We start from the raw sequence: 24235 nt of genomic DNA on the forward strand, positions 1-24235 counted from the left end.
TTTTTCTCTTGAACATTATGGAGACTGAGTATTTTGATAGGTGGACGTTGCTGAAGATAGAAGCATTAATTAACCTATTTTAGCTGCACACTATCAAGAGGATGCATATATGCACATATTGAAGAATTGATTGTATTAAAATGTTGAAAATAATGTAAATGTTTTGATTGACAGTATTTAGTACAGTGGCTGAAGGTGCTATGAAAAGAATATCTGAAATAAAAAGTTGCTGTGTTGCTTTAAATCAATCACTTAAAGACTGTAGAGTTCATCTTTGCAACACCCACTCGTTTGCCCTGGAGAGCCTGGTAGGGGCTCTGAGCCCTTACTTCCACAGGGAGGCATTTAACAAATCAGTGAGAATTGGCCTCCATCCTTCAGGAAGGGCCTCAGTCCCTCCTGATTCCCACCGCAGCTTGGACAGCCTGATGGGTGAGAGCCTCATCGCCCTTCCACGTCCTCCTGGTCTCTGGGTTGTCTCATCTCAGCAGGGAGGGCTCCCCTCATCAAGTGCTGCGAAGGAGCCATGATCAGGATCATTTGGTTTAAAAATGAGATGAGAATGGGTGAACTGTGCTGTCAGAGTGATGCTGAAGGACGACAGCAGCGTGCAGAAGGGAACTGCAGCCCTGTACATGGCATCACCAAGGAAATCCATCCCCGAGCAATGCATGGGCTGATGGCTGGAAACTGAGGGGACGTGATGGATTTGCACAACTCCCTCGATAGAAAAAACATTTAATTTAAGAAAGATTAGATTGTCACAATCACCCCTGACAAGAATGCCTGTCTAGCAAGGCCTTGAGCCTACATTTTGGGCTAGAAGTGTCCCTTAGCCAAGACCTTAAAAATATTCACAATACAGGCTGTCACCAGCACTACATTTCCTTGTCACTCTTTAAGTGAGACTGATTTGCCAAGATCAAGACTAAATTCACGATCAGCGGCAAGGGCACCCAACTTGAATTATAAAACTGCCTTTCCTTCCTAGCCTCCTGGATACGCTAAAGAAAATGCTTTCCCTGCATTCATTGTTGCTTTTTATATCTACAGCATATCCTCTGTTTAATGATGCAGGACTGCTCAGCTCATCCCACGGCCTCCACACTGCTCCCACAGCAAAGATGATGCTCAGTAAGAAGGAAGCATTTGGCTATTAAATATAAAACCTGTATTAAAAAAAGTATTGATTTTATGGCCAAGTGTCTTGTGTTCTGAGATGAAATGGAAATAGAGGTGGTGGTAGAAGTGGAGACAATTTTTTGATAATTTTTAACACTGAGGGAAGTGGCTGGTTGTTTAGTGCAGCTCTAAGGAGGCTGAGGCAGTGCCTGTGCAGACTCCATTTACAGATACAAAGCTCTGTTCAAAGCAAGGAGAGAAAATAAAACCCAAAATCAAGAGGACCAGCTGATTAGAGGGAAGAAGGAATAGGAAAGGACCTTTCCTTTCTCTTCTCCTTCCCAAAATCATGCAAGCAGAGGTGAAACTAAAGTCACTAAACAGACAAACTTAAACCATGCATCCAGAAGAACCTGTGAAGTCAAAGGATTAGCTTTTTAAATTTCTAAAAGTGGCTTCCTGGATCTAAGCAGAAGCAGGGAATTTACTGTTGATACAGAGGAAACAGAAGGCTCGGAGCATATCAGACTTTGGGTGGCAACTGATTCTTTCCCAAACCCAGGATACAGGCCAAAGCTAAAGCTGTAAAACAAGGGAGCCAGAGAAGAACAATGAACACAAAACCCCAGACAGTGCTCCCAGCTCCTACAGTGACAGATGATGTCTTGAGCACATTAACAAAGCAATAAATCCCAGAGTGATCTGCCACCCTTAGAGCACAGTGTATGCTTAGCCTTGAGGATTTTTGCCCAAGGGAAGAAAATACTGGAGTTCTAGTGCCAGCTTACATGTCAGATTCTCTTCCAAAGGTAGCTGTAAGTGGGTCACAGTTTACTGGTAGACTGTGAGATATAATGCTGAAGTTGCAGAGTTTTCTGTGAAGAAGAATTAGATGGTAACATTTTAGTACTGATGCACTGGGTTTCATAAGCACAGCACTGTGGAGATGACTGTGGGTAATGAAGAAAACTTTCTTCTAAGTCACTTTAGAGATGTTTACAAGCTTCAGTGCTTTGAAAGTCACAACACTTACTCCAAGCTTTCACATTCTGTGCAGTGAGCTCACTCACACAGATGGCATGGAAAAGTTGATGATAGTACATCAAAAGAAAAACACTAATTTAAAAGGCTTCCCATTAAAGAAATGGGAAACAATGACAAAAACAAGATTCAGAGTCAATTTTTAGATTAGTCATAAGAAGAAAAATTCCACAACTTCATAGTAACTGTCTATTTACAGGAAAAAAAGGCTCAAAGTTAAACTAACAGAAAACCAGAATGAATGAGATTTGAGGTTGAAATACCAGGAAACTGTTGCTGACCATCATTCAAATACTGTGTTGCATCAGCCTGTGGGGGTGTTCCACACAGACATAAATGAAGAATTCTTCTCACATCACTTTTCTAACAATACAATTACTATTTAGTCACAGATAAGTCTGGATGTTGCTCAGAATGATCTCCTACTGTTTTGCAGTTGTGATTTAGGTCTAAAAACTTTTCAGGAATCAACAAACAGAAAAAGCTAAATTTAGATAATAATGCCAATTTATCACCACAGAGGAAATATGATTCACACTCACCTATAAATCTACAAGAGATTTTCACCTTCATTCCTGAATTACAGCTATTGCCTCATCTAAAGCCCTGCATTATTCATACTTTATCTTTGCAGTGATCTGACTAAGAACCTAAAAAACTTCTAATCAAACTATATTTCACCATCAATGAGCAAATCTATGTCAAATACCCCTGGGTTCACAGCACTACCTTCACAGTAGTGCACTGGGCACTTCTGGAGTCTCAGTTCACGGCTCCAACCAATGGCCTTTGTGCCCCAAAAATCCTGACTGCCTTTCCTGCTAATTGCACAGAGCTAATTGCAAAATGGCAAGAGAACATCTCCTGTTACTATATTTTTTGATGCTGTGAGCTCTTAGCCACATGAAAGCTGTTTACTGCAGATTGTATTCAGGTATTCTTAATCCTAACCTCTTGTTGCAGCAATCAATTTATATATTATTCATTTTACCAATCTAATATTTATCAAATATTTCATTGTATTTGACAGCAAAAGCTATCTCTGTGTATGACCACATGAGCTTACAACATTCTTGGTCCATAAACGCCCCTGAATTAATCTTTACCTGCCTTATTTCCTATTTTCATTTCCCAAGGAACAGCTTCTTTTTATTTTTATAGACACTATATGGTCCAAAGAAACAGCTAAGTGAAAACATAACAGTTAACTGCCCTCAGCCTGCAGCCCATATCTTTTGGCATCACCAGGAACACTTAGAGCTGCAAGACTAGATTCAGGAGCTCCTAAAAGGAAAATTACTGCTGCAAAGAAAGTACACAAACATCTCTGAAGATTGAAGCGTCCCCACCTGACCCCTTTGTTAAGCACCAGCATCTACAGCTTTAGCAAAACCACCAAAACCAAACAAAACCTGCACACCAAAACCCAAAAGGTTGCTTGTGCCTTCCCTTGTGGATGGGTGCAGGGTCCCACTCCAGCTCTGATGCACAGATGAAGTGGGAATTCCAGGGTCTGGCAAGAGCAACTGGTTAAAGTCTGTTGGATCAGTCCCACTGACAACTCCCAGCAGGTCAAAACACTGAGCCTGCTCTGGCTGAAGGTGTAAGGGCTGACATACCCCTGGCACCACGCAGGGTGCCAGGAGCCCAAGCCTTCACTTAGTGCTGTTTCTCCCATTTCAGATCTGGCTGGTGACATTCTTTGCCTCCCAGTGCCATCACCTGGGAGAGCTGCCTCACAGAAGGCAAAATGTGTGTCAAAATGCCTGAGTATTTGTGTGAATGCCTGCAGGTGATGTCACTCAGTCTGGAAATATGGCATCAGGCCTATCAGATAAGTGTTCAAACTAAATACAACAGGATTTAGAACATGCTTTTAGATTTAAGGAAAAGTGTAGTCTTTAAATTACTGCTCTAGAATTTACTGGCTTAAAAAGAAAGACCTTAAGGCATCCCATCAAAGAGTTATATAACTCAAAAGGGTTTTCCTTGCTCAGTGTTGCTTGTGCAAGATAGATTTAAGTAATAAAACATGCTTCTGGCACTAACCCTTCTATATGGGCTTTATGATGACAGATTTCAGATTTGAAAATAGAGGTCTCCATACAGGCTAGCATTCCTCTTCTATTCCCTCACAGAAGCTTTGAGTGGTCATTTTCTACTCTTTATTTATTGTTTTGAACTGGAAAACTTTTGCTACCAACTCCAGCAGGAATTTGTCTTGATGTGGATCAGATGGTCCCAGGTTTGGTGCCCAGCTCAAACCAGACCATACCCCAGCCTGGTGCAGAAGAGCAGCTGAAAGAGCCTCTTATTTCAGTCACCCTGCAATTTAAATTGGCTACATCTGCTCTGTAAGTATCTGCAAACTTCACACAGTTTGTTGCAGCAATCACCCCCCTGGGTGGCAGATGCCTCTGACATGTCTCTTGAGATTGTTAAAAACAGAGACTTTAGAATTGGAATTTCTAGCAAGCAGCTTTTCATTGGCATGAAAGGCAAGAGTCCTGAAAATACTAGAAATTCTGAAGTTATGAGGAAAAAAGTCCATTAACGAGTTGAAGACTTTATCTATAGGAGGCTTTTAAAATTTTATTTAATCTAATTGGTATTTAATAAAACAGGTTTTTTCAAACAGTGCATCCACAGTCCCCAGTAAGAACCCCTGTGAATGAAATTAATCATTTTGTACTTTCTCCAGATTTCAATTTTGCATCTTTAGATATTCTGCTTGAAATGTTTAGATAGTCTGGTGTTGCTTTTGCCTGGTAATGATGTCATTTCCACAGATAATTAATCCCATTGATGAATTGTATTTGTTACTTTTAGAGAGGCAGCTAAAAGAAGTAGTAACAATTTGTGCCAGTTTTATTTGTGAGCTTTCATTTACAAGTCTGTTAGAGTTAGGTCAAAATCAAAAAGTGGCCCACAAAACACAAGAACTGGCTGTTGATCATGATCTGTGTCAAGAAGTCTTGCAAAGTTATTTATGCACTGAATCTTGCCCAAAAGGTGAAGCACAGTACACATATCAAAACATCACTACAGATTTGAGGACACCATTGGTTTGAGAAGCTAAATAAGTGATTATGCACTTATTTGAGGTTTGAAATATGCTGGGACACAAACAATTTTAACTTTTTCTCTTAATATTATACTTATTTCACTGGTGGGGTATCTCACTCCCATGTGCTGCTGTTGGCTATAAAAATATCTCCTCCAACCTCGGATATCCTCTCACAGCAAATCACCTGGTACCTGCACCTGCCCAAATTCAAGGTGCTGAGCAGTGCCCCAGCCTCCAAAGGGAGCTGTGATATGAGGGGAGAGCACCCATGCTCCAGAGGGGGCTGCTTCAAGGATGTCATTTTGTTTAGATCTGCTACTGGATGGCCAGCTAGGGGCTTCAAGTCTTCAAATTTGATCTCTACCTTAAGCTTGATGGAGAGAGAGCTACTCCAGCACACTTACAGCCAAAACAGGTTTTTTACAGACATTATGCTGTGTCATTCTAAGCCAGGGAGGTGTGAGAAAGATGTGCTTTATCACATGTGGGAGAAGGACAGCTACTGACTTACTAAAAATAGCCAGATTCCACCTCTCCAGTCACCTGGGACTAACCTAACACTTCAGTTAGCCTGTGTGCAAAAGAGAAAAAAGAAACCCCAAAATATTCACCTAAAACCAAATAATACATGGTGGCAGACAAGATGCATTACATGGTGTGATTACATGTCTGCATGAAAAGGAATTCTCTGTCTCAACATAAATTATTAAGACTGCAGGCAAATTTTCAAGAACCATGTGGTGCACAGCTGCAAACAGACATGCAAGAATAGGACAAAAATATTCCCCTGCTGATTGAGCCCCATTAGCAGTTTCAGCTCACCCCCAAGAGCTCAGGCAGGGGTGGATATAATTTGCAGGAGAGACAATCCAGCAGGGAGAATCTGTGTGCTGCTGCCATGTACGGCCCCAGGACATGAGAACTATTTGCAGAGGTCCTGCAGGGTTAACTCTGCCAGGCTGGGCAGAAACCCAGATTAGAGATGCATCCTGCGAGGGTTTGCTGTCTTTTCTAACCTACACAGGAATTGGAAGAGACAGCTTGAATAACTTTGCCATCTCCCCTCTGAAAGTCTCTGCTGTTCTATTAATATTGTCTTACATTTTACAGCTCATTCTCATCATGCAATGCAGATGAACACAGGGCTGTGGCTACGTCACTCACTGAAGAAAGCCACCCCCATCCACACTCAACTGCTGAACTTTCCAAAGGCTCCTTACCCTGCCTGTGCTACCTAAAGAAATCTTTCTTTAAAAGATGTTTTGGTCCTTTCTTTCCAGCATCTCAGTAATTTTTAAAAAGTTGGGGTTTTTTTATCAGACAGTGCAGGTTACCATAACTCTTTTGATATATCTGCTCTATCCAGCTGCAGAAATTCATACTGAGATCTCACAACCAGCACTGCGGAAACCTGAACTTGGAAATTTCCATCTCTCCTTTATTTCCCTACCTTTTCATCAAGATCTCCTGCAAGAAAAAGTGAGTGCAGCCAGCTAGACCCAAAATGACCCACTTCATATTCTTTTCTCAGTTTGAAAAGGTAACAACAATGAAGGCATAACTCCCATTAATAAGAAGATATCTGCCACTCTCAAATACATGTAACAAAACATACACTTTTTTCTCCTAGGAAAAATTATAAAAGTATATATGCAGCAGAAACTGCTTATACTAAGATTACATTACAGCATACTAGAAGGATCACATTAAGGATTACATACTTATTTCTAACTGTAACATATTAAAATGGGAAAATAAGAGAATAGATCATTGGAGAACAATCCAGAGCATGTGGAAACAAAAATTAAAAAGTATGCCTACATGTATTTAAAATTTTCTTATCTGCTCTCCTCTAATATCCTGGATGAAGGCAATGCAACGAGTTGAGCTCTCTTTTTCTGTTTTGTGTAGTATTACCTCTGGGAGGTAAACTGTCAGTGAATCAAAAAATTCCACTTGTATCATCTAATTGCCAGTGACTGGGCATAGGCCCAGTTTGTTCAAGGTTTTCTGCAAACAGTGAAATGGAATCCAATTTTGCTATGGATTCATAGAAATTAATCCTGATGTCTTTTTTCCCTTCCACTACAATATTCTCAGCATTTTTTTTCTTTCCTTCCCCACAGATTGTCTCCTAAGACCACCAGTCCAAAACCACCTTTGGCATCCTCTGCAATGCTCCCAGGTCAATCAAAACTCCCTCCTGCCTTTACTTTCCTTGGAAGGAGTAAACATTTTAAAGCAGAGTCTGTCCCACCTCCACCACTTACTCTAACAAAACCCCAACAAACCAAACCAAACAAACCCCACTCCACTCCCAACCTCCCCAGACCCACTCCCTATCTCCTCAGGAAGAACTGTCAACATGCAAGTTATCACTGGGCAGGCTCTCAGCTGATTTCCAGCCCAGGGTACAAATATTTTGAGGGTGAAGAGATATTTCTCTCTGAATTTTGCCTTAGATTCAGTGAAAGTTCAGAATACTGATTTTGATGAAAACTCTGGGAGCTCAGACTGACATTATACTATAAAATGCTTTCACTGGAAAATATGCACATCATTCTACTTGCAACAACTATCACATTATCTCCTCAATATTATGTATATAATATCAATGTGATCTCTTTCTAACACCAACTGAACATATATAATATGATGGAATTACTTTGTGCACAGCTATTTAAAACCCACTTTAGTTGTGGATTTACACTGCACAGATTTTTTCAGCTATGAGAAATGTGTTCAGTTAAGCACTTCATGCCACACTGACAAATCACTGAGTAATGTCAACCCCAAGAAGTGTTTTCTAGTCCTGTTATACTACAGGGGCACATTATTTGAGCATAATGTAGAATATGAAGAAGATAATAATGAGATTTATGTGTGTAATGGAAACTATGTGCATTGCACCTCCCACACACTGTTTAAGAATTATGCCCCACAAAATAATTTAAAATAACTCATATTCTACACACTGTGAACATCTCATCTGAAAACTACTCTGCCTGCTCTATTATACAGGGACAACAGGCAGCTTACAAAGAACAAGTCTTATGACTTCAGTCCCTTTGAGTTTCTAGTCTTTTCTTTAGAACACTAAAAATGCAAACCAGCTGTATCATTCAAATAATCTAATTTTCCAAACCACCTGCATTAACATACTGGCTGAAGCCAATTACAAATGCCTTAAGGCTTCTAGCCTGAGAAGCATAACCTGACAGGTCAAATTTTATTGTTTGCTCCATCCATCATTACTGACACAGTAACTCCAAGTACACAAGTCACAGTCAACTCACTGCTGCTTCTTTCTCCCTGTGCTCCTGCTGCAATTTTAATGTAGAGGGTTATTAATAAGGACATGGTTTTCTGTCACTCAGTGCTGGCTCCTTCCACACATGTGGAAAGAAAAAGCCACAAGTTCTGCTTTTATTTTAACAACATCTAGTGCTCCCTCCTTTGGGGTAATGTGCCCAAGCAAGTCATTGCTGGTGATATGTTCATCCACAAATACTTTTTAGAAATCTAATAAAATGTTGTAATGAGAATTAAAAATACAGCACCCCTCAGCCAAAAAAGAAAAAAGAAAAAATATCAGCCACAAAAAAACAAACACCAGGAAAAACCATAAACTCTTGGAAAATCTAGAGAACTGATGTTAGAAACAAGATATTAATTTACTGTGAAAATACAGCTGACAGGCCTACATCTTCCAGCCTAAAACAGGCACAGAACTCCATTTTTCAAGATGCTAATAAGATTCAGTCTTATTTAATTCAGTAAGACTTAGCACATATATTTAAACACATTCCCTAGAAAAACATTGTTTTTCTGGTTTGTTTTTTTTTTTTTTGAATAATGAGCAGCCAGCAGCAGGATTGTTGCATATTCAGACTTCTAATTATTGGCAACACTTACCTGGGTGCCTAAATAAAAACATTGTCCTCAACACTACAGAAGTTCATAAACAGGAAGGGGAAAAATCAGTGACATTCTAAACGTGATTTCATCCTTCTGAATAAAGCACATGTGGGGAAATCAGAAAAGCATGGGGGCCAAGCTCTCTGCAAGAAACTGCCCTTCTTCAGCATTAACCCTTGCTATGTAAATAAAGTGAGTGTGTCATTTTGAAAGAAACAAAAACACCAAAACCAGAAGGGAATATAAATCTATATTAAAATTATTTTAGTATGATAGAAATTGCCATAACAAAATCCCAAAATATTCTTTGTGGATATCTTGGCCAAGATATTTTAGACATGTATGACTCAGCCCCACACACATCTTCCCAGTCCATTCCTCTTTTTTTTTTTTAGTGTTTTTGTTACAACTGACATGAAATATGAGGAGATGCATTATCATGCAGCAGGTCTAATTAGGTTCTAGATACACCTAGTGGGTAAACATGAATCTAATCTATTTAAGGAAGATACATTTAAATGAACAATGTCAATGAAGTACAGTCAATTTAAATGAACACAATAAAAAAATGCATAAAACTGCCAAAAGACTAGACTTCTTCTTTTAAAAATTATTTAGGGTTCATTGTGCTGAGTGAGCACTGGTGAAACTCAAGACACCCAGGCCAAAATCCTGCACTTCTGCAGCACTAAAAGAGGAGCATGCTCAGTTGCTTTAGAGAGCTCTGAGTATTTTCAGAGCCATTTGGGAAAATGGGCTCGTACAGAATTTAGGGGGGTTGGATGTGAGAGAAGCAGCCTTGTGCTCCTGAAGCTTCATCTCTCCCTGTCCCTCCCTGATGGGGGCTGTGGACTGGAAACCTGAAGGTTGTTTTATTCTGCACAGGTTCTCATATTGCCTTTCTCAGCATGGTATTTATACATCACTACTGCAGCTGTATATTGAGAAGGACTTTTTTAGGGAGTTTAGAGCAGTTTTTTCTCTATAGTCAAGTTATCAAAATAATATGAAGGAAGAATTACCACTTGCAGCAACCCACCTAACATAGATATTTAATCATAATCTCCTCCATAGTCTTTAGGCTTGACCTGATAATTAAAATATTCAACTCTGACAAGCCTTAATATGGCAAAATAACAGAATCAGGAATTAAAGAGAAAATATGGATTTAGAAACTGACACAATATGTTAATCACAAAGAACCCAGTCTGTGCAAGGCTAGATTGTTGTGGACTGAGAAATGTTAGAATGTGGAAAAACAAACTAAAAATATCTTTTCCCTGCTAGGCAAGGTTAGAGAAAGGAGATAAACATCAGCATACCCCAATTAGATCAGCTTGCTTAACTCATAGTTGCTAAAACTTGGATACACAACTTTGGATAAATTTTGGGTTCTGTTAGGGCCTTTTTGCTAACTGACCTCAGCACAAATTAAAGCAGTGAAAATGTTAAGTAATCTCTCTTAAAAAATATTATAGCAAGGAAAAACAAAACCAGGTTGTGATCCATTTTAATCTGTTCCCAGAATGCCTCCAATGTTTCTCTGTCCTGTCTTTATGCAGGAGCAAAGAGATCACCAGGCTTCAGCAGCACCAAAGCAACTCCCATCTCCTTCCAACACTGACCAGTGGCTTTAACAGAGCTTTAAGCAGCCAGTTTCCAACAAAAAGAATCAGTATCTTCTTTGTAAGAGGTTTATTCAAGGGATTAAAAATGCCTTTGTTGTTTTTCCTTTCTTCGTTTTATGCCGTCTTTACTCCCACCCCCCCCAATCTGTGTTTGCACAATCTGTGTTTTCATGAAGACTTTTCCTCCAAAGACTAAGGGGATAGCAACAAGCAGTCTCTGAAAGAACATCATGTCCTGGGCCACAGCAATTTCTCATTAATTCACAGAATCTCAAACCAGGCAATATGACAGAGCAGCCCTTACTCTGTAAAAATTGCCCAGAGCTCTCTGCTTTCCCCCTCTATCTGTTGAGTCACTGCAGAAGCCTCTATTTTGGCTGTTCTCACAATGCATATTATGTCAGGTAAAAATCCTTGCAAACATGTATATATTCATGGGCTTTAGCTGGGGAGCTGTCACAGAAGCAGCTGCAGTGCACAGATGAGTGGTTATGCAGGGCTATTTTTTTCCTGGTTAGGATGTAAAATTGGTAGAGCATTGTTTGGGGTTTTGAATTTACTATCTGACACCACTGAAAAGCAAAAGCTTCTTCACTTCAACACAGAACTAAATGGGATTTGAAAGGAAGCTCAGGAATTTGCAGAACTGAATGATTATGTGAGCAGAGTTCAAAAATGGTATTTCCCAGCTCCCTCAGAATTTAACAAAGGTTACCCCAATCAGGGGAAAGCACAGATCTTTGTCCTGGATTGTTAATTTGTGGCCAAGACACCCTTAAGAGGCATCATTGGCAAGACTGTAGGAGGCAGAAAGCCATTTTTTAAGCATTTTAATTGACCAAAAAAGAAATGCCATTCTTCAAGCATATGCAAAAATGCCCTTTACACTTAACTATCTTAAGACACTGACATGAATTACAAGGTACAGAAGAATACAGATCTACCTTATTCCAAATTTTCTGCTCATTTCTAGAGACCATGCAGAGAAAAACACCATATAAACAACAGGATGTCTTTAGGATACACAGCACTTGATCAAAAACCATTGCTTACCTCATACTTCAAGCCAAATAAACTGTGCAGCCCTGGATGCACAGCACAGAACTCTGCCTGTTTTGCCTTCTGAGAGACAAAATTTATTATTTAGGAGTTGATTATGCAATAACAGCTTCACACAGCTTTTGGATTACACAACTCCAGTCTCACTGGTACAGAGCACAGGCTGAGGGAACATCTGCCTCGTGGGAATGCAGAAGCCAGATGTGCCAGAGTCTAAGGAGGGGATATACAAAGGTACTCAACATCAGGCCAGCTCTAGTTCTCCCACAGTCCTCTGGAGTTTCCCAGAGGTTATTTGGGAAAATAAAGTCAGTAGTGCTGAAAGCCTCATGTCAGATGTATTGCTGCAGCTGGGAACCCCCCTGCAACACATGGAGTCAACACATGGAGTCAAATATCCCTATTATCAAATAGGGATCATGTTGAAAATCTGCTGCTAGAACAGGGAAGTAATTAAAATGCTGCAAAATCTTTTTTCCTGTAGAAAGTTCATTTACAATGGTCACATCCCATAAAATATACCAATTTTCACAAAGAGGTATATGAAAGAATAATTTATTCTTGTACCTCCCACCAACAGTCTTTAAAATGTATACAGGGAGCAGATGCATAAGGATGACTTGATTTTCTTGCCCATGTAATTCTTAAATCATATCCTTACTTTCATTTCCCTCACCTCCTCTGTTATTTCCTTACTTTTCCCTTACAAAACCAGACCAAAGCTAAAAGTTATCAGAGAATTTAACCTAGCTCTTTTCTAAGTGGGCACACAAGAAGTGTTAACACTTGCTGAGTCTTTGAGTATCTTCTCTTCCATCAGAAGAGGCCAAGCCATCCCTCAGACAAATGACAGAGGGGAAAGGCTGTGCCAAACCATAGCTGAGGAGCAGCACCCCAGGGCTCAAGGACAGGTAGTCCAGCCAGTAGTTTGATTATGGAAAACCAAACCACGTTGCACTGAATACTCAACAGTTAAACACTTTAACAAGTCTTTACTAATTGTCTTTTTGCACACAGACCCCTCCTAATTAAACACAGGAGCCTTCACTTTCCACACATTTAACTAATAGTGTCTCATTATTTTGGTCATTATTTTTTTCTTCTGTTTCAAGATTGTTGGAAATTTTTTTTCTTGCACATCCCTTAATATCAAATTTATTACCTAATGTTATGACAACAGGACATGATTTTTACATTTTCAAACAGAAAGAGACATGATTATGGACTTAATTAGTTCACAGTGATTTAATTAAAATTTGCAGAACAACAATGTACCTAATTAGAAACATTATAATTATGCCAATGTACCTTTCCATCTTTGAAGGGACCATTAGTCATTGAGGTGGTATGTTTTGTAATTTAAGATGGTCCTAATTTTCATTTTCTGACTAGTTAAGTACAGTCATCGTCATGTTCAGGTAATTGCTTTATTAACAAGCTTAATTAAAGTTCCTGTAAAACTGACATCTTCAAAGTTATTCTTCTTAATGTGTTGCACACAAAAACATTAACTAATTACATCAAGCTCTTTACAGGGCTTACGTACCTCATAAGCTTCATTCATTACTACTTTCAAGAGCTTTGAAAAATCTGCCTGTAATAATCTATGGAAGTGCTTTGTATTGTCACAATATTAAATAGAGCTGTTATACCCAGGAAACTTATTTGTACAAAGTTATTATGTGAGAGACGGTGTACATTTTAAAATATCTGCATTTCAAGCAGCAAGTAAAAAAAAAAATCAGTGAAATCTTTGATAAACCTAAGCCTCTTAGAGTTCAAAGCTCACAGGAAACGGTGATAATTTCTAAAGAAATACAAGCAAATTCTGCAAGTTCAAAACCCACTAATTTATCAGTTGCTGAAAACAGGGTACAGGGACTGAGTACATACAGACAACATCTGTGCTCAAATTTTGTCATGCAGAAGTGCTGAATTATTGGTGTAACTGAAGAATCCCATTGCTTGGAAGAATTAGTTTGTCATCTGGAAAACAAAACTAGAACAATGAAAAACCCCACCACACACTACAGCCCAAAAAGGGGGCTTATCAATTTCCACTTTAGCCCTTATGTGTAGCAGATTAAATAATCCAGGTCAAGTTTTCAAGATTTCAGAAAAAGAACCAGAAAGGTTTAACGCCTAAACAGTGGTGAGAATTTTTAAGCAGTACAACTCCCAAACATGTAGCTGAATCAACTTCAGAGCCATCAAAGTTCTCATTACCTTATGTCTCCTATAGTTTAGGTGACACTTAAATCATTGTAGCACAAGATGTGAGCATTTTTATAACTTTTAACATTTTACCGTTTGTGTTTGTGCTGGAAATCAACACCAATGAATATTTTCGAATGGAAGATTAAAAAACCAAAAGATTCCTTTGGCTAGCCCTCAGTAAGGGCTCCCAAGTTGTGGGGCTGAAGGGTTCCATGTCTTTGGTGGAACTCAACAAGGCTGAGTTAAAAATCCTGAACTTCTGTCTACATAACCAGTAAGATCAAAAATGGAGCTTTACTTTATCTTTTGGGTTTTTTTGTGGTGGTTTTTTTTTTTTTTTTCCCTATAACCCTTGCATTATTGATTTGGTTGACTTTCCCCAATTTTGTCAATAAATTCTTGCCTCTAGGTCTACTACATTTCCTGAGAAACAGCTGGAATTATTCCAGGATCAAATGGCTAAATGAGATCCTGTATATTTAGTACGTGTGCATTTTCTTAATGTGAAGTACTGGGCATTTTTCGACACCCAAGTTTCACCTGCACTTGATCACCCATACTTGTGTTGTGTCCTTTCCTTTTCATTAATTTTTTCCCTCAGATAACAGCTCAAATACAGAAGGGCCAGCCCATGTCCAACCATTGCTGCTGTAGGACGGCAGCCCCAGGTCACCACTGAAACTTTGATGCTGCTCTGCCAGGCCAGGAGCCCAAAGCCCTTCTCCCACCTGAGCTGTGCCTGCAGGAGAGGCCAGACCCCCTGCAGCCAGGATGGGCCAGATGCTGCTGCTGCCCATCAGGGGAAACTGGGGATCCCTCAGAGCCAGGAGCATCCCAAAACTGAATTTTGGGGGAAATGGGGGAATCTGGGGCCCGGGAGAATCCAAAAATTGAATTTTGGGGGAAATTAGGAACACTGGGGCCTGGGAGAATCTGAGAATTGAGTTTTGGGGGAAATGGGGGAATCTGGGACCTGGGAGAATCCCAAAATTGAATTTTGGGAGAATTTGGGTCTGCCTGTGCCACCTGGCTGCCAGCAGCAGGGGAAGCCCAAAATACACTTTCAGAAGATTTTTTTCCCCCCAAAACTTAGTGGCCTCTCTCGATTTTTTGTTTACAAGCTCAGCAGGAACCTGCCCATTTGCCAGCTCGTCACTCACTGCCTGTTCAGAGGTGCACAGCCAGGACCAGCAAACACATCCCTGCACAAAGCCCTGCCCACACTCCAGTCCCCCTGGGGCATTCTCACAGGCAATACTAGAACATGGCAGCACTGCAGGGCCAGAAATAACTCCTGCCAACAGCACTGGCATATGAAAGAAAATTACTGAGAAAACTTTGATTTTAGTGACTTGAAGGCAAGCAAAAGGGATCACGTTGTCTGGTGAATTCTAACAGTGAGTTTGAGGGAAGCAGGATGTTTTTTTTGTAAAAGATACCAGACACTCATGATCATTCCTGATCATAGAAATGTTATTTTTTAGGACACTAACAGATACTATTTTATTTTAATGCCCTCCATAAAGTATTTTCAGCTCATTAACCAAAATTTGTCTTCTAAGAAAAAAAAAAAATTGAATTTTGCTAGATCAGGAGCAATTGATAGTAAAACATACAAGAAATAAAGATGAAACAAAGTTGTTTCAGAATAAATCTTTAAAAAATCTCCTTTGGAAAAAACCCCAAAACCCAAACAGGCTACTCCTGGGAGGTGTCCCTGACAGTCAAACATGTCAGCACCAGGAAATGTTTCATGTCTTCATTGTAGCTGTCAGGCTTATATCATAATGACAATAGCTTAGTGAATTTATAACACTGGCAGTATGTCTGATGAAAACCAGCTGGATCTTATGGTGAGAAACAGAGAAGGACAAATCCCATTTGGAGCTAACAGAGAAGCAGGTAAGAAGCACAGAAATGAGTGCATAGCATGACAGAACATGAAATTAAATCTATTTACTACAGAACATCTCATGGACTCAAGAATTCAGACAGAAAAAGTTGTTTTTAAAATGAGCCCACCTTAACCATAAATGCCAAAGCCACATGACTGCAATACACACTCCTCGGGATTGTTAAAGAGTAACTTGTTTAACAGGCAACATGTGGCCATTTTTCCTGCAGCCTGTGTGCACAGACGAGAGTTTCTGCTCTCATTTGCTCCTTCTGGCCATGCAAATCCTTCAGCCAGAACAGGAGAGAAGCTGAAATTACCAAGGCATGGCAGCATTTTAATATTTGTGTCTATTCTCCAGTGGAGAATTCAAGATGCCCAGCTGAGAAAATAATGTAGCCGTCAGAACACAGCAGAGAATTTTTTTTCCCTGATAGCTTTATTTTCCTGTTTGTTTGTTGGGTGTTTTTTTTTGTTCTTGTGGGTTTTTTTTTTTGTTTTTTTTTTTTGTGAAGGCTATTTTTGGATTTTATTACTTTGCATGCATGAATTTAAGAGAACCTTAAGGGTATTCCCAAAAACATGCTTTCCAGTGCCTGAAGTGCTGTTTTTGGGACACGTGTCCAAGGCATGGAAGGCTTTATTTGCTAATGGGAGATCTGGAATGCTGAATGGCTGTGAAGACATTTTCTTTTATTGAGTCAAGCCCTAAGGTGATCGTATTTTCAGTATAACAATGAGTCAATTTATCCCCACTGGGTTATGGGAATTTTTTTATGGTACCATATATGCTGCATCTGGCACACAAGCCTATTAAAGCCACAGGCTAAATGAATTGTAATATGTTACCCATGCAGTCTAGGAAAAAAGAGACAATTAAAAATAAATCTATCACTGAAGAATGATTCTGCTAACTTATTTTATTATTTGGAGACCAAGTCTTAAAAAAAACCCACAAAAAACTATCCCCAAATCCTCTTGTCTAAACAAGCCAATCTCATCACATGATTCTTCTTTTTCAGTTGCATCATCAATATGATAGAACAAAAAATTGTTCTACTTCATTAAGAGAATAGGCTATTTAGAGAAACACAAATCAGGAAAGTCACAAGACTGCAATTTGGCATTCTGATTTGCTGTTTGTCAAATATGGAAAAGCCTACATTTATCAGCACTTTTAACATGAAAAAGCATTCCTAGATTAACTAAGAGTGCAATTTAATACAGCCTAACAGCAAGAGGCCTTTCACCTTCACCCCACATCCCAGCTGAGTGCTGCTGCAGGAGCTGGGGCTGCAGGCAGAGCTCACCTGGCTGCTGTGGGTGTGAATAGGGGTGTGTCAGCTCACCTGGCTGCTGTGGGTGTGTCAGCTCTGTCACCTTACCTGGCTGCTGTGGGTGTGAATGGGGGTGTGTTTGGGGTGTGTCAGCTCACCTGGCTGCTGTGGGTGTGTCTGGGGGTGTGTTTGGGGTGTGTCAGCTCACCTGGCTGCTGTAGGTGTGTTTGGGGTGTGTTTGGGGTGTGTCAGCTCACCTGGCTGCTGTAGGTGTGTCCGTCGGAGCCGCAGACCGCGCTGGGATGGGCTCCAGGGCAGGGCTTGCAGTGTGTCCGTCGGAGCCGCAGACCGCGCTGGGATGGGCTCCAGGGCAGGGCTTGCACTTTGCCATGTTGGCTGCTCCAGCCCAGTGCTTCTGGGCCAAGTTGCCTTTCTTTTGTCGAAGGCTGTAAAATGAGACACAGCATGGTTTTTGAGAAGTTTGTATAAAACAGAAGAATTAGAGCTTCTCTAGATTTTCAGTACAGCATTAATTTAGAATAATTTCATTTGGAAAAGACCTTTAAGATCGAGTCCAACCATTAACCTAGTGCTGCCAAGTATACTAAACCATGATTTAAAGCAAATAAATTAAATACAGCTCCTAACAATGCTTTTAATATGGCATATTACAGCAGGCAATCTAAAAATCATAAATTGGTAGGCAGCCCTAGATTTACAACACTTGGTGGTTTCATTTAGATTTATAACTACAAATGATTTCACTTCAGAATATAGCATTTCTTGAGCTACACAGCATTTCTGGTGATGCAGGCAACATTACACCAGGATGGATTTAGAGACATTTTCACCTTCACTTCTCAGAGCTGCCAAACTAGTGCTAAGATAGCAATGATTTTAAAAGAAAATCCTTCAAAAAACATTGCAATTTATAACTGTGCTTATAACAATATCACTTATAACAGAATCACTAAACACTTTTATCACTGTAGGGGCAGGAGCCCTTTTGACACACCAGTGTACTGAACTATCAGCTGAGGTTCTCAGATCAATCACAGTCCCCCCAGGAATGCCACAAAGTCACAGAGAGCATCTCCAAATCCACCAATATGTGCCCCTGGGGAGTGACTGCAGTTGTGTTCAAGTTATAGAATACTCAATTGTTGCATTAAAAATGTCTATGAAGAAAGACATCTGCTCCAAAAACGTATTGCAAAACGTGCCATTGATTCTGATTAATGGCACATTTTCCTGTCATAATGAACTACTTGACTGATAGGACATTAAGTAATTATCACCAGCCTAATGTTGCAAGCTGATTAAAAGTTTGCTTTAGAAACCCCAATCCAGTGTTACAATGCAGATTCATTTTGGTCATGTGTGCTTGTCTTTCACTTGAAAGCATTTACATGGGAAGGCAAAGCATTGCAGCAGCTTTGCTGGAGACTGGTAAGAAAAATAACTGCCATCTGTTCTTGTACCACAGGAAGAAAAAAGATATGATATAACAGTTCAGCTAGAAATGCATTTCAATGTGCTGCTGAATGACTTTATCACAGTTTTAGAAAAATATATACAGATATGTTTTAAAGCAATTTCACTACAGCTTGCAATTTGCTACACAATACCAACTCTGATGTAATGACATATTCAGCTGCTAAATGATATAAATTCTATTCTTTCATCTCAGTCCTAATTTCACTCAAGTCTAACCTTTGCCAGAGATGAATACTGCTATAAAGAAGATTGGGTCCACAAAAGGAATCCAATCATGATATAATAAACTATGAAAATAGAAGCCAAGTATTTAAGACTAAATTCCCTTGTTATTTTGAAGAAGTCTCCTTAATGCAGAGAGCAGCACTCCCTGTTTCAGATGCATTCTGCCTACAAAGGTACAATACACCAGGTGCTAAATGCTGTGCATGGGTGGTTACTGGCTCTGAACCCCCTAAAGCAGCTCTGTGGATCTCATCTCTTATGCTGAGGCTGTACAAACTGTGTGTTCAAGTTTTCCACAGTAACTGATTTCTCTGCAGCCCCCCAACTATGCTTTGTTATCAAAATGTAATGATTATCTTATTTTCTTCAGCTCTTTGGATTACAGGCGTGACTTTTGGGTTTTTTTTCAGCTTGACAGGAAAATTTCCTCATTTACTTTACTTACAGCCCGACACTTCTGGAAATGCACAAACTCAGAGTCAAAAATACATTTGAATGTTGTACTGTGGATACTGATGGGCAGACTCTGGAGACAAATATGAAAGGAGCTGTGCTTTTCCTCTGGAGACTGCAGAAGGTCATAGCTTAAAGCAGACTTTTCATTTACCTTAACTTCCACAATTGCAAAAGACAGATCCTTTGCTACACATACAATTGTTAAGAAGAACATTTTAGGATTAGTTATAGAAAAACATCCAAGAAATGCTAAACTTGAAGTGTGTGATTTAGTGCCATCAGCATCAAAGCCATCAGCCACGAAGCGTGGGGGATGGAGAGGAGTGACTGAACTAACGAGCACCTCATCAAAATTAAATACATTGCAGTTCTTAGCTAGACTGATGCCTAAAATATCACAGGATCTGAGTGGCAAGTATAAACACATTGTACAGCATTTGTGGACCACACTACATCACTCATTCTACACTATAACATTAAAAGAAAAGTCCACGCAGGACAGGCTGCCTGTCCATCTCTGCACAGCCTTACACCCCCTTGCTCTCAATTTATTTAATCCTTCTTTGATCCCTTCAAGATTCATATTGCAAAGCCAATTCCTATTGGAAAATTCCTCTGAAGCTGATGATGTTTTTCATTCTCCCATCATCACTTAAAAAAAAAAAAAAAAGAAGTAATTAAATTTGATTGTTCCGAGGCATTCCAGCAGCTCATCAAGCCTGGTGGCCCTTCCCATCACTTTTCAGAGAGTATAAAGAACATGCACAGCCTTAGGCCTGAGCTCTGCTCTCAGAGCAGCTGCCTGGATGACAACACCAAGCCTGGCATGTCCCCTCAGCTGGGGACCACAGCGGGTTCACCTGAGCCCCATTTATGTGTTCTGCCTGCAGACAATGAAGGAAACATTTACTTTATTCATTTTCAGCATCTTCTTTTGATAATGAAAAGAAGCTTATTCTCTGAAAGAGTGATGCTTAATAACAAGACTTTACAGTGGAGTAGATCCCAAAGCATTTCATTAATATTAAATAAAAACAAAACAATTTTAGTAGCACTTCATATATTATGTGTAATGAGGCAGGGAATGCTGCAAGAAATCTGAAGCTACCTCCTTCCTGCAGGTGCATGGAACTGGTAGCACAGTAGCCATTTTTGTTGCAAGAAACAGTCTGCCTTTCAAAAATTAATATATTCTTTTCAAGCTGCAAATTTTTCCAAAACGATAGTGCAAGGTGCCACTGTATTTGAAGCAAGTCAAAAGTAATTTTTGCCAGCTCAGCCAAGTGAGCAACAGCTGAAAGTTTTAACTGGATACCCAGGTTCCCCACCAAAACCACAGCTGAGCACCTGTCTTGTAAAAGGAACATCTATTTTCCAAAAACAAAGATGTATTTTTCTGCAGTCATATATTTGAGAGGCTAGATAGAACTTTTGGAAGCTTTTCAATCCTATAACTCCTAACAACACATCAAACATACAAACAAACAAATTAAAACCTAGACAAGAACACTGGCTGCCGTAAGCAGCCAGCCAGCAAATCCCCTCTCAATGGAAGTGCACATTCACATACTCTGGGAATGCTCTGCTATGCTAATTATCTTGGTTTAGAATGAATGTGTCAGGAGCAAGCCAGGCCAAAGCAAATTAGACTTTTGTTTTATTTTTTTTACAACCAACTTTAATCCTGCTTTAAGACTCAGAGTTGAAAGGATCTACAACTATTTTCACTGCTCCAGAAGCTGAACACATTAATGTTTTGGACAAGTAGTAAGACTTATAGGCAAACCCTGCCTGCTTTTGCTTTGCAGACTGGTGAGCCACTGCACCAAAAGGCAGAAGAATTATGGAGCTGGTAAGTTTTACAGCATTCAGCCTCTTGGTATTTTAAAACATAAAGAAATGTCAGTGGTTTAAAGCATTCCCAGTTACACAGGGAGAGTGCACAGTGACTGAAGTTCATTACTCTTTACACAGACACACTGCTCACCACGCACTGTGACAATCCAGGGATCTGCCATCTGCTTGGCTTGCACAGGAGCAGGGACAGTGCCTGAGGCTTTGCAGATGCCAGCAGCCAGATGCCAGCAGGGTCCAGGGCAGCTCGGGGCAGGCAGAGCCACAGCCAGCTGCACGCCAGCACACGGCTTCCAACACAAAGCCCCAGTCCGAAAGGACCTTGAGGAAATGTGGCTCCACTCAAGATGTTATGGATTCCAGGTGTGCCCTGGGGAGCCAGGAGCTCAGCCCCAGCTGGGTGCACCGGCAGCCCCAAGGATGGCAATCACCTGGCCCCGTCTGTCCAGCCTGGGAGCATCAGTGCTGGGCACTGAGAGCCTGCTGGGCAGTTTGAACTGTGCCTTTGATTCACCAAAAGTTTGTCAAACAAAACATCTTAAATTGTCTCAGATTTAAAATAAAGCAGCAACATAACCCAAAAATGCAATGCCTTAATTCCTGACCAGTCCCTGACTGGATGACATAGGCTGAGCTATTTAGGGAATCTCTGTATCTTTCTGATAACAATTTTTTCAGGGACAGTACAGAAAAACATATATGGAAAAACATCTGGCAAAGCCAGGGTTCAAAATAAAGGTACTTGCAGAAAAAAAAAAGATGTTTTGTTTCTTTACATTTGCAGTTTATTTACATTTAATTTTATATTTGACACATGTTCAGACTTTTCTTTAAGAAAAAAATGTATAACATTGAAAATATGTTACTTGGCTTCAAGATCAGTTACTCCCAAATGAACATACAGTAAATTACAGATTAAGCATTGATGGGTTTAATGCAATTACAAATCAGGTTCCTTTAGCAGGCTATTGTTTTTGAAGTCCTGACAAACTTTTAGGATGACTCTACATTTGCGGTTTATTTACATTTAATTTTATATTTGACACACGTTCAGACTTTTCTTTAAGAAAAAAATGTATAACACTGAAAGTATGTTACTTGGCTTCAAGATCAGTTACTCCCAAATGAACATACAGTAAATTAGCAGATTAAGCATTGATGGGTTTAATGCAATTACAAATCAGGTTCCTTTAATCTGCTAATTTACATACAGTAAATTAGCAGATTAAGCATTGATGGGTTTAATGCAATTACAAATCAGGTTCCTTTAGCAGGCTGTTTTTTTTGAAAGTCCTGACAAACTTTTAGGATGAAGCAGACAGTAAATACAAGTTTCTCCTTGAGACTTTAGTACTTATTCGGTAATTTTATTGGACAAGAAAAAGATACTTTACCCAGAGGAGTTTTTGTTAGTGGAGTTTTCAAAGGTCTGCTGCAAATAACAGCAGAAAGTTTCTCAAAAACCCCAGCAAGTAAATTCCACAATGTCTTCTGACAGAAAGTATCAGGTAAACAAATAGTGAGATTGGTACTGTCTCTTCTTGTTCTTTAACTTGCTGTTTCAGTGATGTTACACAACCATAGAATTTGGTTCAATTCATGTTGTAAATTACTTACACCTATTGTGTTTTCTGGGCTTAAAATCATACAGCTACTTATCTTGGATCCTATTGAGCAGTACTGAGCTGGTTGGGATTTTTTTTTTTTAATAGAATAGGCCTTATGTACAAAATACTGACTTGACAAACCTAAATTATTTCATGGGATAAACTGGTGTTACTGAGCTTTTATTGAAATTGCCACTCCAGCTGGGCTGACTGCAGGAAAGGCCATCTCTTCCCAACAGTCTCTTCCAGAGACTTCTTCCATGAAGCAACAGCCATGTCACCATCCTCAGGGTTTGCAGGTTCCCTGGAAGGCAGGTTTGAGTTAGGCACCCACAGGAGGGTCTACCCACTGCAAGGATTCTCCAGGTAAGCCTGTCTTTGGGCCTCTGTGAGTTGTGTACTGGAGTTTTCAATTATAGCTCTCACAGAGACATTCCGCAAGATTAGGATTAACTTCATCCATCCTTCTTTCTTTCTGGACCTTAAATCAAACAAAAATTCCTAAGTCACATAAAACTATTTTAAGCTCTATTGAAACAAAATTGAAAAGTTCAGTGGACCAGAGCTGGTACCAGAAGCTGGAAGGAGATCTGACAGCAAACTTGAATGGTTTCCTGAAGCTGGAACAATTCACAGTGGGAACAGTTTAAAATGTACTGGCTGTACCTTCTCCATGCCTCATGCATAGTTTGTTCATGTTCCCCTGAAGGAAGCTTATCACACTGAAGATAAAGCCAGCAGTGCCTGCCTGTTTTTATCTTTCCTTTGCATAAGTTGTTTCTCTTGTTCTCGAGGAAAAGAATGACAAACCTGAAATTTACCAGTATAGATGGCAGTGTTCTCTTCTCTCTTTGTATCATTTTGGTATTCTGCTAGAGTTAAGAGCTTGGCCTCATTTCTAGAACCTTTCTACACATATTACCTTGAAAAAAAAAAGGTACTATGCTATTGAATCTGATACAGACTCTATTTAATACAAACACTGTAAAATGAGAACAGACATATGATTACAGCAATTTCTCCACCTGGGTTTTACACTTTCAGATACAAAGAATAATAACATGCAGCCTTGCATTTCAGCATTGTCCCACTGTACTAAGTACCACTTTTCCTGATTTCAATATTCAAAGAAGTAACTTCACCTAACTGGTTTTACATTCTCTTGCTGCCTTCATATCTTCTCCCCAGCAGATCTGGCTTAAAAGAGCCGTAAGAAATAAAAAGGCCACTGCTCACTGGTGGATGTACAAAGGTTTTAATGGGGCTTGGTGATGGCTGGGGACCCTTCTGGCAGAATGGAACTCGTTCAAGACTGGCCCCCACAGCAGATGGATACTCTACTTGCTATTCTTTCAAACAGTGACATTGATGAG

At 39.8% G+C, this 24235-nt stretch overlaps 1 protein-coding gene across 1 annotated transcript in view; it reads right to left on the minus strand.

The window, feature by feature from the left end:
• The window catches only part of SPOCK1 (SPARC (osteonectin), cwcv and kazal like domains proteoglycan 1), a 272154-nt gene that overhangs the window by 72983 nt on the left and 174936 nt on the right, over positions 1–24235 (minus strand). The window contains exon 5 of the mRNA XM_041397932.1: positions 17549–17669. Coding sequence (XP_041253866.1) covers positions 17549–17669 — 121 coding nt within the window. The remainder of the gene's footprint in view (positions 1–17548; positions 17670–24235) is intronic.

Source organism: Onychostruthus taczanowskii, unplaced genomic scaffold, assembly GCF_017590055.1.
Source record: "Onychostruthus taczanowskii isolate IOZ18803 unplaced genomic scaffold, ASM1759005v1 scaffold14, whole genome shotgun sequence".
Classification (NCBI taxonomy): Eukaryota; Metazoa; Chordata; class Aves; order Passeriformes; family Passeridae; genus Onychostruthus; species Onychostruthus taczanowskii.